Source organism: Populus alba, chromosome 4 (assembly GCF_005239225.2).
Source record: "Populus alba chromosome 4, ASM523922v2, whole genome shotgun sequence".
Classification (NCBI taxonomy): domain Eukaryota; kingdom Viridiplantae; phylum Streptophyta; class Magnoliopsida; order Malpighiales; family Salicaceae; genus Populus; species Populus alba.
This window is the reverse complement of record NC_133287.1, coordinates 12,630,048-12,644,354: the sequence shown is the minus strand read 5'-3', so window position 1 is coordinate 12,644,354 and position 14,307 is coordinate 12,630,048. Positions and strand designations below refer to the sequence as shown.

The 14,307-nt window shown below is 36.3% G+C and overlaps 1 protein-coding gene across 1 annotated transcript; it reads left to right on the top strand.

Annotated features, from left to right (window-relative positions):
• The first annotated feature begins 1,586 nt into the window (after window positions 1-1,586).
• LOC118053601 (protein FEZ) lies at window positions 1,587-3,713 on the top strand. The gene is made up of 3 exons (XM_035064915.2): window positions 1,587-1,970; window positions 2,365-2,666; window positions 2,788-3,713. Exons 1-3 carry the CDS (start codon window positions 1,790-1,792, stop codon window positions 3,502-3,504), a joined length of 1,200 nt encoding a protein of 399 aa, XP_034920806.1. The 5' UTR covers window positions 1,587-1,789; the 3' UTR covers window positions 3,505-3,713.
• Window positions 3,714-14,307: the final 10,594 nt, after the last annotated feature.

Genomic DNA, 14,307 nt, shown 5'->3' with positions numbered 1-14,307 from the left:
AAATTTTTGTAAAAAGGACTAAAATACCCTAAAACCATGATCATTGATATTTTTAGAAGGAAAAAACGGTAATTACATTATACAAATTAACAGTAAAATTTCTCACACTAAATTTACCTTGGTTTTTTTTTTTTTTTTTTAATGTTTGTTAATAAGTAATCTTGATTTTAGTAAAGGTTTTAGGAAGACTTTTCAGGGATATGGAAATTGCTACTTATGAGCTTATTGTTTTATATCATGTCTTACCTTTATTTTCTTTTCGTTAAATAATTAATAACGGTGTCGAGTTATTTGCTTTACTACAAAATGACAAAATCTCTACCACTTGATCTCGCGTACTTCCAATTATTTTTAGTAATTAGAACCCCCTTTTTTTTCCAATCAAGGATAGAAAATTCACTAGAGAAAAATGCTCGCTTACAGCCATGAATTATAAACACAAGCTGAAAACAATTAAAGCAAAAGGAAAAATATTATTTATTATCAAATGAGCTATTTTCAAGAAAGAGCTCCTATATTTTTTAGAAATGTATATATAAGTTAAATTCTGAATTTCATCTTGTAAAAAAGCTAAAATGGAGTTGCTTTGGAGCCTTTTCTTAGTTAAGTGGATTCAATATGCTGGAGGTGGATACTTATGAGCTACCCTGAAAATTAAGGATATTGGCAATGGGTATGTCCTCTCAAAGTGTCAGATAATTATTTACTGATTTTTTAATTAGGTTAAGTTAGCCCAGTTGGGAACCCTTTCCATAGTATTTCAGTACTTAATAACCCATTTGAGGAATCTCCATATATAAAATCCAAACCTAGCAGCTATGACCCATCACATGTTCATATGTAGCAGAAAGAATGGAATGGAAGGTCTAAGAAAGAATGGAAAGGGAATTTTTTTGATCCAAGGGAAACCAAAATAGATAATTTTTCTCAGGAGAATTTGCAGAGAATCTCATGCATTGAATTAAATATAAATTTAAACTTTTTTGTATTGTTGGAACCTGGTCCATCAAGAGACCTCTCCCAATAATTTAAAGAAAAAACAAATTCAAGTTATGAATATTTTTACAAAGTGAAAAAAAAAAAAAAAGTATAACATTGGGAGCTTGGTTTGTCATTTTGTCTTTGATTTGTTGAAGATAAAATGAAGAGCTTTTTTTAATCCAAGAAGAGTGAAAAATAACAACTTGGTTTACAAATCTCAAAAGACTGCTATTTTTGTAGTCTCTTGAGATCCTTAAATTGGATTTAAGAGAGAGCAAGTCATGAGGTAGCTCCATCAAAAACCACAATTTCCTTTTAACAAGTCATGAGCTTACATAGCTATAGCTCAGCTCAGCTCAAATATTTCTTACAAAGTCATCGTGATTGTCGCAGAAACACACTCTCCATTGCAGTCATCCTCAAATGGCGGCCTAAGCTTCGGAGGCAGAACCCTTCTCAGGAAGCAAATAGAATTTGGTTTAATTAAGTAAAAACTCAAGTACTTCTCTTCTGTTTACTTATAGCTCTCTTTTAAGTTTTATGTTCCTCACAGCTTGAGCTAGCTCCACTACTACGTACTGTTACAATAAACAGTTCTTGAGATTATCAATATTGGGTTTGGATTAGTTTCTCCAACAGCTTCTTCAATTTCAAGATTTAGGAACACGATTAAACCTACTTCTCCTACTTAGGTTCACTTCATATTTAGATTCCAGTACTGCATCTAATTAATTTCTCCACCTCACCTCTCTCTAGATTTAGTGTACTACTTCAAGGGAAAGGTTTAAAGAGAAGTGAGAGGAGGAAGATGGACGAGAAGAATGATGTTGATAGGATTGATGATGTGATGTTGCCTGGATTTCGGTTTCATCCAACTGATGAAGAGCTTGTTGGGTTCTATCTCAAAAGAAAGATACAGCAGCGATCTCTTCCTATTGAGCTGATTAAGCAAGTTGATATTTATAAATATGATCCCTGGGATCTTCCAAGTAAGGAACGCAACACTTTACAATTTTCTCCATTTTCTTTCTTTTGCTGAGTAATTAGTTTTTGCATGCATGTAAAACAAGCTTGTTTTCCTCTCCCTTTTCGTCAGTGTAAGAAATTTCCTTGCATCTTTCTTCTGAAAGCATATCGAGTCCGTAAGTTAAGGTGCTTTCATTTGAATGCTCTTCATGTTTGGAAGATTCTTTTGTCAAGCTTTCATTTGGAAGCAAACAAAATTTCAGCATCATGATTTTAACTTGTAAACTTTTAAGTAAATATTACTATGACATTATTGTATACTTTATGCCAAGCTTGGCATATGGAGTAGTTCATTCTAAATATTTCAAATTAGTTATTTATTGAGCAGTTTCTTGATCTCCCTTTTCCTACAAGAAGAGCTGGCAACTACAGGGGAGAAAGAGTTGTACTTTTACTGCCCAAGGGACCGTAAATACAGGAACAGTGCAAGGCCAAATCGAGTTACGGGAGCTGGGTTTTGGAAGGCGACTGGAACAGACCGTCCCATTTATTCCTCTGATGGCACCAAGTGCATAGGTTTGAAGAAGTCTCTGGTGTTCTACAGAGGTAGAGCAGCTAAAGGGATAAAAACTGACTGGATGATGCACGAGTTTCGGCTACCTTCTCTTGCAGAACCATTACCACCAAAGAAGCTCCTAGACAAAAGCCTTCCTGCAAATGTAATGCGATGCATGCTTCAGTACTGTACTTCAAACTATATACTGTTCATTTTCTTCTCGATAAGAAACTTTTATTACTACTGCTGCTAATATGAATAATATTTTTCTCCTATGATTATAGGATGCGTGGGCTATTTGTAGGATATTCAAGAAAACAAATTCCATGGCACAAAGAGCTCTTTCTCACTCTTGGGTCTCTCCATTACCAGACACTACTGCTTCTGATCTATTTGCTCAAGGGGCACTCTTCCCTCAGTTCTGTTCAGAGAACATGTCTTGCGTAACTGAAATAGGATCAAGTTTCCATATAGGCTCCAATAGTGACTTTCAGCAGGCCTCTTCTGCTAGTTTCTCTGTTCTAGACATACCCTCTTACAAACCTATTAATCCCGCAGTCTACAAATCATATCTATGCCCTGTATCAAATGGTGACCTTTCCAACAACTTCTTATGCTCACAACTCGACATTTCGGGTCCCATAAAGGCTACAGATGATGCTCATTCCATGCTCTTGAACCCTGCCTTGATAGGTGAAGCTGGTAAAACTTCTGAGAGCATAGAATATGAAGGGTCACAGCAGCAGTTCAATGGATTCTCGATCAATTTGCTACAAGAAATGCATGGTAATACGGGTACAGGAGATGATGAGGCCGGTTTTAGAAAGAATTCAAGTTCAATTCATGAAAATAACCTGGTGGGGACTATTCGATCGATTGGATTTCCCTTCAGCTTGCCTTCAAACTTGGCTGATGCATGGAAGTCTAATCTGGCATGGGATTCACCATCCTGCCCCAGTGAGATGTCCACCACTTATTCCACAAACAAATGTAATACTTAAATCCTCTAATAATACGCGGAAGAATTATGGGATTTAGGTAGCATTTTTTATTTCTCTAGAATAATTTCCAAATATATTCAGGCTCTGAATGATTAGTGGAACTAGTAGCTAGCCTCGGAAATGTATCTTGTATTCTTGTTTACTGTACAGTTTTCATACTTTCCAAGTATACAACTCTAGGCTAATAAATTTATCTTATTTTATGTTGATTTCCTTGTTCTTATTTCTCTCTCTCCCCTTTCACCTTCTTTCCCTTACTTAGCAAAGAAGTTCATCACAAATACGCTACAAAAGACAACAATATCATTTGATGGAACCCGGAAACTGAGTCAGACTAGAATACTAAATTGCTAAATAACTCCAATTTAGGCCGGAGATAACTCCATGATTACAATCAAATTCTCCCCCAAGTAACTCCCCTAAACTGAGTCAGACTAGAATATTGTTCATTTCCTTGTCCTGAAGACTTAATTAAAGAAATCAACCAAAGACTGTCTCCCTAATAATCTCAACTAGCCTCTAAACAAACTTTACAATATTTCCTAACCCTGCACCTAAAGACAAGCAGCATCTGGTTCATGACTTCCTTCCTTTTGAATAGCTCCAGCTCCAACATTAACATCCTTCTGACTTGATCTTTCCTGTTCTACGGTCAACACATCAAGATATCTTGGATTAGGCTTCCTGAGTCTTCGGGATCTATCATTTTCCGCCCCTGGGTCTTCGACCTTGCCCTCAAGGTTGAAAGTGGGAAATTGATTCTCCATATGTTTAACTGATTCCCACGTAGCTTCCTCGTCAGGCAGATATCTCCACTGAATTAATACCTCAGCTTATAGCCTGCTCCCTTTGTTCACCCACCTATAATCCTTGACAGATATGGGCTCCAACACCAACAACCCATCTTCAGAAACTGGTGGTGTTGTGCCCTGCGAAACCTCCCATTCTCCTATGATGACTCCACTGCTTGGGTGCCAGAGGCGGAGGGAGGGGGGGCTGGCAGGGGCTCCGGCCCCTGCAAGGAAATGCCCCTCCCTTGTATATTTATAATTGTAAATATTTATAATATTTCTTGGCCCCTCTAATTCATAATTTAGCCCCCCAAACTTTTTTTTCTTGCTCCGCAATGGGTGCTTGACTGGACAAGCGATGAAGGTATTGCTGAAGCTTCGGTTTACAACTTTCGTCTGTGCGTCGGTTTCTGGATGGTATGCCAATGACGTCTTGAGTCGTGTCCCTTGCAACTTATAGAATTCTTACCAGAAATTACTAGTAAATAAAGCACCACGAGCACTAATAATAGTGTGAGGAATACCATGGAGAAGAGCTACATTTTCCACATGTACTTCTGCTATTTAACACCAATAAAGTGGGCATATTTTGTCAATCACCACCACAAATATGGCATTCTTACAAATTCATAGAGATAACCTCCTGCACTTGTGATGGCATCAGTAGAGGTTGCAAGAGGCCTACAGGTGATCGAGAATCAGCCTTATTTCTTTGCCACACGTGGCATGTTGCCACATAATTCTGCACATCTTTCTTAATGCTATTCCAGTGAAAATCTTGAGCAATCCTCTTCCATGTCCTTAGTACTCTGAATGAGAGCACCCGTCTAGGATTATGTTTGGAAGAATAGTGATTATTGCTTTTAAAAATAGTTTTTTATTTAAAAATTTAATATAATAATATATTTTTTATTTTTTAAAAAATTATTTTTGATATTAGTATATCAAAATAATTTTAAAACACCAAATATATTAATTTGAAATAAAAAAAAATTAAAAAAATTATTTTTAATTTTTCTTTTATTTCAGATTAATAATTAAAAAAAAAATTAAAACACAAAAACAAGATTTTAGTTTTATAAAACTCCTCAAGTAAACGTGACTTCATGGCAGATTATGGTAGAACCACTGCACGCACTTTATACCATAACAAATTATCTTTCCACACACATAGGCAGCCATCTTGTCAGGCTCATCTTCCATGTGATGTGATTCTTCACCTCTTGGACCCATGGACTTTCAAATGTTGCCCTTCTCTAGCCCACACCGTGAATTGAGGCTTAGAGATAGCCCAAAGGGTTGGTGACCTACTTTCTCTAGACAATGGATCTGCAGCAATTTTCTCCTTGTCAAGTCTGTATATTATAACCGAGGAACTTCTACTGTTCTGGAGTAGAAACTCGTCGGCCTATTTTAGTCAGAATTTGAAATTTTCATCCCAGGAGGTAGGCCTCCAACAGCGAATTGCTTCAACAATTGCCAACATCTCTTTTGAATAAATAGGCCAGGCTTTTTTTCTTGGACCTAAGGCTCGACTTGAATAAGCTACTGGCCGACCTTGTTGAGATAAAACAAACCCTATTTTTGCATCTGAAGCATTGGTTTCTATTACAAAGATTTCATTGAAGTTAGGAACAGCCAATACCGAGGTTGTGGTCATGGAAACTTTGAGCTCTTTGAATGCCTTTTATGCCTTCTCATCCCACTGAAATTTTCATTTCTTCAGTAATTGTGTTAGTGGGACTGCATTAGTACCATAATTGTGCACAAACTTACAGTGGTACCTGGTGAGTCCCAAGAATCCCGGCAACTTGATGACATTATCAGGTCTTGGCCAATTCTTCGTAGCTGCAATTTTGCTTTCATCTACTTCTACTCCATTAGAAATAAAATGCCCCAAATATTCCACCTTAACTTGCTCGAATGCACATTTAGAGCATTTAAAAAAAATTTGTTGGCTTTGTAAAATTTTAAAAACAACTCTAACGTGTTCTAAATGAACTTCTCATGAATGACTGTATATCAAAATACCATCAAAGAATACAAGAATGAACTTACGCAATATCAATGTAAAGAAGACATTCATGGTTGCTTGGAACGATAATAATGCATTACACAATCCAAAATACATGACCAAATACTCATAATGCTTGCTATGAGTTCGAAAAGCCATCTTGTGCACATCTTCTGCTTGAACTCGAATTTGATAATATTTGGCTCGAAGATCCAACTTTGTAAAATACTTGTCACTGTGTAGCTCATCAATCATATAATCCACTGTCGGTACGGGAAAGCAATCCTTAATCGTAGCTTCATTTAATGCTCTATAATCTGTAAAGCACCATGAACCATATTTTTTTCTTAAAACTAGTGAGGGAAAATAACTACGACTAGGATAGATGGTCTCACTTTCCAGCATCTCATATACTTGGCATTCTATCTTGTTATCATTACCAGAAAATCAGTGAAAACTAATGAAATTATCGATAGAATTTTTCTATTGGTAAACTTTATCGATAAAAATACTTCCGTTTCTAATTCTATCGGTATTTATCGACAGAAAATATCCATCGGTGAGACGGTCGGTATGTACCGACGGTTGTATTTACCGACGGTTTGTTTCCGTCGGTACATACCGATCGTATCACCGACGGATCACTACAAGATTTCACAGTTTTACCGACAGAAATATTCTGTCGGTGTGTGATAGAACTTTCATCGGTAAAGTATTTACCGACTATATTACCGACGGAATACTCTCGTCGGAATACCTTTTGTCGGTGATTCCACATTCCGTCGCTATATCGGTCAGAAATACAAAAAAAACTTTTACCGACGGACCGTGCGCGCCAAAAAAAAAAAGTTTCCCGCTTGGAATATACCGACGGAATATTTTCCGTCGGTGTTATAAAAAGACCGACGGACTAACTCCGTCGGCAAAAGTGTCGGTGATATTTTATACCGACCGAATATTTCCGTCGGTATATACGTCGGTAAATTTATACCGACGGATTTGTTCCGTCGGTGATGGTCGATGACGTGGCAGACACTGTCCAATGCCGACGGAGTTTTTCCGTCGGTAAATCCCTGTGTAATTGTTTTTTAATTATTTTGAAAAAATAATATAAATTAATGGTAACACAAACCAATTATGCAAATAAAATTTATATTAAGCAACAAAAACTCAAAGTGAAATAATATTCATTACAAAATGAATGTGTTTCAAAAAAACATTAAACAAAATTTTAAATATAAATAATGTTTATTAAAAATTAATATAAAGGTGGAGGAGGAGGATGGGGGTTAGGCGGCCAAAAAGAATTAGGCGCACATGTTCCACCTTGTGTCATGTTCATGACCATTTGCCGAAGCTCTTCATAGGCCGCTCTTTGTTGTTCAGACTCTGCTCTGTGTTGTTCGTTCGCCAATCTTTGCTCTTCTTTGAGTTGTGTGTATGCCTCTGATAGGTGGTCGCACCTTTGCTGCAAGGCCACAAACTCCTTAAATTGGGAGCTCGATACAGATTGGGAGCTCCCAGCGGTTGAAGCAGTACCGGTCGACCGCAAGTTGGTCGAGGTAGTGTTGGAGAGCCCGTAAACCCGATTTTTATCGGGTCCACCTGACGATCCACCCTCCATCCACAAATCCGGATCGAATTCCGGATGGGTCGATGGATCGTCCCCGTATCTCTCCCTCAACCGATTATTATAGGTCTCCTGAAAAAAAAAAATCATCATATTCAATTCAATAAACATAATAATAACTTACAAAATAAAATGGTTGAACAAACATACCACAAAATGTTGAGCACGGTTGTCAACGAACTGTTGCGTCCCCTTTTGGCGGTCATGACTTCGCACGTGCGTCTCCACAAACAGCTCCATAGGGCTCGGCTCACGTCCAAGAGACGTAGCCTATAATGAAAAAAATGTATTAACAACAAATTAATTGAACGATATATTTCATTTAAATTAATCTTATCATCCGTTTCGCATGTGCAGAAAACAGAACGGACTTGCCGGTGTGCGTTGTCACAGAGCCATGAATTGGCCGATTCTGGTTGCCAGTACCGGACTGTGAGCGTCGAGTGAACCGCTCAGACGTCACGTGCTGAAGCCAGTGCGGCCATATATCTTCCGGGATGTATATTGGTTTGAAATCCCTCCAAACCGCAACATCGTTCCAGCCTTGGAACCCCTTATCCCTCGCTGTTTTTTTTGCTTTTTTCTGGGTGTCATACCAAAAATCACGCAACCTAATTCACGCACGAAAAAATTACATTTCGAAACATAAATAATTATGTAAAAAAAAGTAGTATTGTTTTCGATGTTACCTAATTGCCGCGTGATTTTCCCACACCCTCCTCACAACAGTGTCATGTTCATCATCCCAGTAGAATCGATGTTGTATATAAAAAAATAATTTTTTAAAATGTTAATAATTTATTTACAATTATAACTAGAATTTATTAGAAATAAGCTGAAAATTATATATTAACACGAACCTCAAATCTACGAAACCATGCATTGATTTGAGGCATCCATTCAGGATGTCTGGATATCTGACTCCATTGAAACAATGGAATCTCCATCGACGCTTTAAACGCCGATGATATTACTCGGGCGGCCTCAATGTTTGTGAACCTGAAAAGAAATGAAATTAATTTGTAATTACTTCATAAATTATGTTTTAAATTTGTTTTTTTTATATAAAAAAAAACTAAAACCCTAACAAACTTACATTGAAAGATTGTCCTTCCACTGTGCCTCGTACTGGCGGGTAAATTGATTCTGCTTCAAAAGCACGCCGCTTCTGCGATGTGAAACATTGCTGGAAGAGGCAGCATCGGTTGATGGCGCAGGTGGTGTAGGTGCCTCTTCTTGAGAGGCACCTAAGGAAACATCATCATCGCTGCTAGACGAACTTGATTCGACTGGACGTGAACGACCAGCTCTGGATTTCATTCTCCGCATCTAAACAATTTTATATAAATAATTGTATAATAAAATTCAAAAGTTAAAAAAAAATCGGCAGCACCTCCCCTATACTGGATGATACCCAAATCCACAAACCTGCAAATATTAACAATAGTCACAACCAATTGAACCAATCTATACTAATTATTCCAACATATTCAACTATTAATCCTAAGATAAATTCAACGTTAACAATTACAATTCACAAATTAATCAGTAATTATATTCAAAACAATAAAAAATATGAAAAAAAATAAATTCAATAAATTCAACAAATTAATCATTTTAATTCAACATTAACAATTATAATTCAACAAATTAATCAATAATTATATTCAAAACAATAAAAAATATGACAAAAAATAAATTCAATAAATTCAACAAATTATACTTCAACAAATTAATCATTATAATTCAACATTAACAATTATAATTCAACAAATTAATCATTATAATTATGACAACAAAACAATAAAAAATATTCAAAAAATTCAAAAAAAAAAAACCTACATCAATAAAAGGAACGACAATATACATACCTTAATAATGTGACAAATTCAAAACTTTATCTACATTACCAAAAAAAACACCAAAACAACAAAAATAAAAACAACTAAAAATAAATTAAAAGTAAATAAATTAAATTGGAAATCGATAATTATTCCAACAAACGCAATTATTAATTCTAAGGTAAATTCAACATTAACAATATTAATTCAATAAATTAATCAATAATTATATAGGCAATACAACAATAAATTATATTCAATAAATTAAAAAAAAATTTAGACTAACAATTAAATTAACAAATATTCAACAAATTCAAAAAATTCAAAAAAAATTCAAATATTCAACTTTAACTAATTCTAAGTTAAATTAACTAATAACAATTCTAACAACACAACAACAAAAAAATATTCAAAAAATTAAAAAAAAAAAACCTACATCAAGAAAAGGAACGAAATATACATACCTTAATAATGTGTCAAATTCAAAACTTTATCTACATTGCAACAAAAAACACCAAAACAACAAAAATAAAAACAACTAAAAATAAAATAAAATAAAATAAATTAGAAAAAAAACACATACCTTTTAATATGATGAAGATTTACAACACCAAATCTTGCTAGAGATTAAAGGTGAAAGTGTTTAAGGATTGAGGGGAAAAAAATGAAAAATCTGAGGTGAAAAACGGAGGAGAAGCGAAGCGGCGGGGAGAAGAAGAAAAAATGAGGCGAAGCGGCGGGGGCTAGAACTTATAGGGCAGTTTTACCGACGGACTCACCGACGGAATTTATATCCGTCGGTAAAAGGTAAAAAATTCTGTCGGTAACAGGTCAAAAATCCGTCGGTATTTTTTCAATTTCGCCCCGAATTTTTAAAAGCCCTCCATATTTTTCGCAGTCCGTCGGTGATTCCGTCGGTAATATGACAAGTTCAGAGGCGCATTAATTCACACACTTTGGAAATCGCGCGGTCCGTCGGTATTTCTGTCGGTAATATGTGTGATCGACAAATTACCGACGGACCTATTCCGTCGGTATTAGCGTCGACAAATCTGTCGGTCATTGTGGCATTTTGTTGTAAATATTTTCGAACTCTCTGTGATATACCGACGGGACTATAATCCGTCATATATCCCGTCGCTGATTGTGGCATTTTGTTGTAAATGTTTTCGAACTCTCTGTGAGATACCGACGGAGTATAATCCGTCGGTATACCCGTCACTGATTATGGCATTTTGTTGTAAATGTTTTCGAACTCTCTGTGAGATACCGACGGACTATAATTCGTCGGTGTATATGTCGGTGAAGCCGTCGGTAATTTCATCGGTGTTGGTGGCATTTCGCGTAATTAATTTCGAACTCTCTGTGAGATATCGACGGATCACTATCCGTCGGTATTGACGTCGGTAAGATTGCATGATGCAGGAAAGGTTGTCTTTGTATTGCCTGTTTACCTTCCTGCAGAAACTTAACTGATAAACTGTCCATCACATAAACACAATAACCACATTGCTTAAACAGTAAATATTTTGTTTTACAAAATACATCATCTATAATCTAAATTACATGAGACAAATGTTTTTACATAGGGCTTCATTTTCATAATTAGTCGGAATTTTCTTCTTCTTCCTCATCAGTTGAATTGTCATCATCTTCATCGCAATCTTCAATATGGATATCATCTTCTTCATCGACATTTGCTTGTCCGCTAGAGCTGAGAACAACATTCAACTCCTCTCCGTCAATATCAACAAGACTATCATCGAGAACTCGAAAATTTGAATTTTCTTCCAATTCAATCGAAGGAGCAACTCGATATGGTTCAGCCAACTCATGAACTTGAAAGACTTCATCTCGCACACTTGTGTCTTCGTTCTCATCCTAAACAACCTCAACACGACCCCATGGTTTCGTTTTTAAAACGGAAAACCAATCAACTCTTGAACGATCCTTTCTAAATGAAGGGGTGTATGTGTAATAAACTTGTTGACATTGCTTTGCGAAAACAAAGACATCGTTTATGTTGCGGAGTCTAGCTTTTGAGTTGATTTTGACCAGACCATGGTGTGGATCAACTCTGATTCCTCTGTCCGTCGTGTCATACCAATAGCATTTGAATAAAAACACTTTATTTTGCTCGCTATGATATTGCAGTTCGACGACCTCTTCTAATCTACCATAGTAGTCAACTTCTAACTGGCTACTTGTGGATCCCTTAACACAAACATCGTAGTTGTATGTCTTTCTTCCTTGCCCGTATTCTTCAGTATGGAAAACATATCCATTGACAAAATACCCGTTGTAGCACCTAACTTTTCTTTCAGGGCTGAGGCTTAGTGAAGACAATGACTTGGGCGCACTCCTTCCCATTTGATAAACCTTGTAAATATATGTAATTAAATGTACATCAATACACGGTAAATGAACGAGAATCTTGTAATGACATGCATACATTAGAATGAGTTTGTGATAGTGCTTACATGTGTTCTGAACCATGTGGCAAATTGTTCATCTTGTAATTGAAAGATCTGGGATTCGGTCAGCTGCGAGTTATTGGAGAGCAAATATTGTCAATGTTGCCTGCAAGCGATAATGAGTGTATGATATTACAATATATAATTAACAGTATATTACTGACAAAGTTTAATTAGTATTACACATATATAGACTTACTGAATAAATGGTCTCAGCTCATCACAGTTAAATAGAACATAGTTGTGTGCTTGTTTGAATTCTATTTCCGACAAATATCTTCCTCTTACGGCATTTTTAGGTATGGGTCATCCAGTATTGGAGAATATTGACAAGTTCCCACTGGAAGGCACTTCACCGCCATCGTCATGTCGTGGAACGCGATTGATTCTTGTTCTCAGATGAGGTTCGAAATAGTACGAGATAAATGTTGATATCTCTTCAACAATATAGGCCTCAGATATCGAAGCCTCAACATGCGCCTTGTTCTTAACCTTTTTTTTTAGATTAAACAAGTACCTGCATTGAAGTACAATTCAAGTATTTTCAAATAAGAAAAACATAGAAAATACTTTAAGATATGAATTTCATTGCAACTGTAATATCTCACCGTTCGAATGGGTACATCCATCTATACTGGACCGGTCCTCCAACTTTTGCCTCGAACGATAGATGTATAGGGAGATGCTCCATTGAGTCAAAAAATGAAGGAGGGAATATCATCTCAAGTTTGCATAGTGTCTCGATGATATTCGTTTGAAGCATCTCAATGTGCTCAACATTCATCTTGCTGGAGCATATATCTCTGAAGAAATGACTGATCTTCGTTAGTGCATCTCATATTCCCTTTGGCAACAAATCATGAAAAGCTAATGGGATGAGTGTTTGCATAAACACGTGGCAGTCATGGCTCTTCATTCCATACAATCTGCAGTCCTCTATGTTAACAAGCCTTGATATGTTCGATGCATGTCCATCCGGGAAATGCAGACTCTTAAGCCATTTGTAGACTAGCAGTTGTGCGTTTTTCTCTAACACGAAGCTTGCCCTTGGTTTTGCAACCCGTGACTCGTCATAAACCAACTCCATATTTTTACGGTTACAGTATAAAAGCTATATCCAATCTAGCCTTCATGTTGTCCTTTGTCTTCCCCTTCACATCCATATTCTCAAACACGTTCTTTTCGATGTGCATGATGACGTCAAAGTATACGGAAGCTCCCAAAAGATACTTCGCTTTACCAATTATGGGTCCAAACCAAAACCAGGAAACTTTTGCTTACCTGATACCGCTCTGATACAACATTGTAAAGCTTGATGTCTCTTCCTCACTATTGTACAACTAATTGTCTTGATCTTCCATATCCACAGTAGTCTTTGAGATGAAAGATTAAGTTTGATATTCCTTCAAACACGTTTCCAATCACAATGATTGTTATCTTCGAATATACCAAACATGTCGCCATCTTATTCTTACACCATTTAGTGTACCCTTTTCACCTTGACATAATTAACTTAACCATAATGAAAGAAGAAACATAAATGAGCAAGACAAGAACATAAATGAGAAGAAGTTAACTAGATAAAGGAAAAGGAATTAAGTGCATAAAACTTGATATTAATGAAAGCAAAACATAAGCAATACAAAGAGAGAAAGCAAGAGCATGAATCTTGATCTGGAAACCAAGATGCCTCAATACATGGTAAGTGCTCCTTTATAGGCCAAAATTTGGAACTATTGATTTGTTGACTAATTGATGAGTGGGTGGCCACATCTTGACTAGATAAACAATCCTTATCTTCTTGTCTGATCAAGACGTCATTGCTAACATCATAATTTGCCCAGAATCCTCAAAGAATGTTCTAGGAAATTGTCTCAGCTTCCAACAAAAAAAGATGAGGTCATTTGGACTTCTAGAACTCAAGATATGGGTTGAACACTAAATAGTGTTTGGGCTGCAGGACAGCTTCGGACTTTTCGTTGTTCTTCAATTTGGACTTCAAAACGACCTTTTCAAATCTTGACATGAAAGTTGTAGGCTTTTTGTCTTACCT

Bases quoted from the DNA above. Each gene is read 5' to 3' on its own strand.
- LOC118053601 (XM_035064915.2), top strand. From the start codon at position 1,790: ATGGACGAGAAGAATGATGTTGATAGGATTGATGATGTGATGTTGCCT. The intron at 1,971-2,364 runs GTAAGGAACGCA...TCCTACAAGAAG, and splicing joins TGATCCCTGGGATCTTCCAA to AGCTGGCAACTACAGGGGAG. The intron at 2,667-2,787 runs GTAATGCGATGC...CTATGATTATAG, and splicing joins ACAAAAGCCTTCCTGCAAAT to GATGCGTGGGCTATTTGTAG.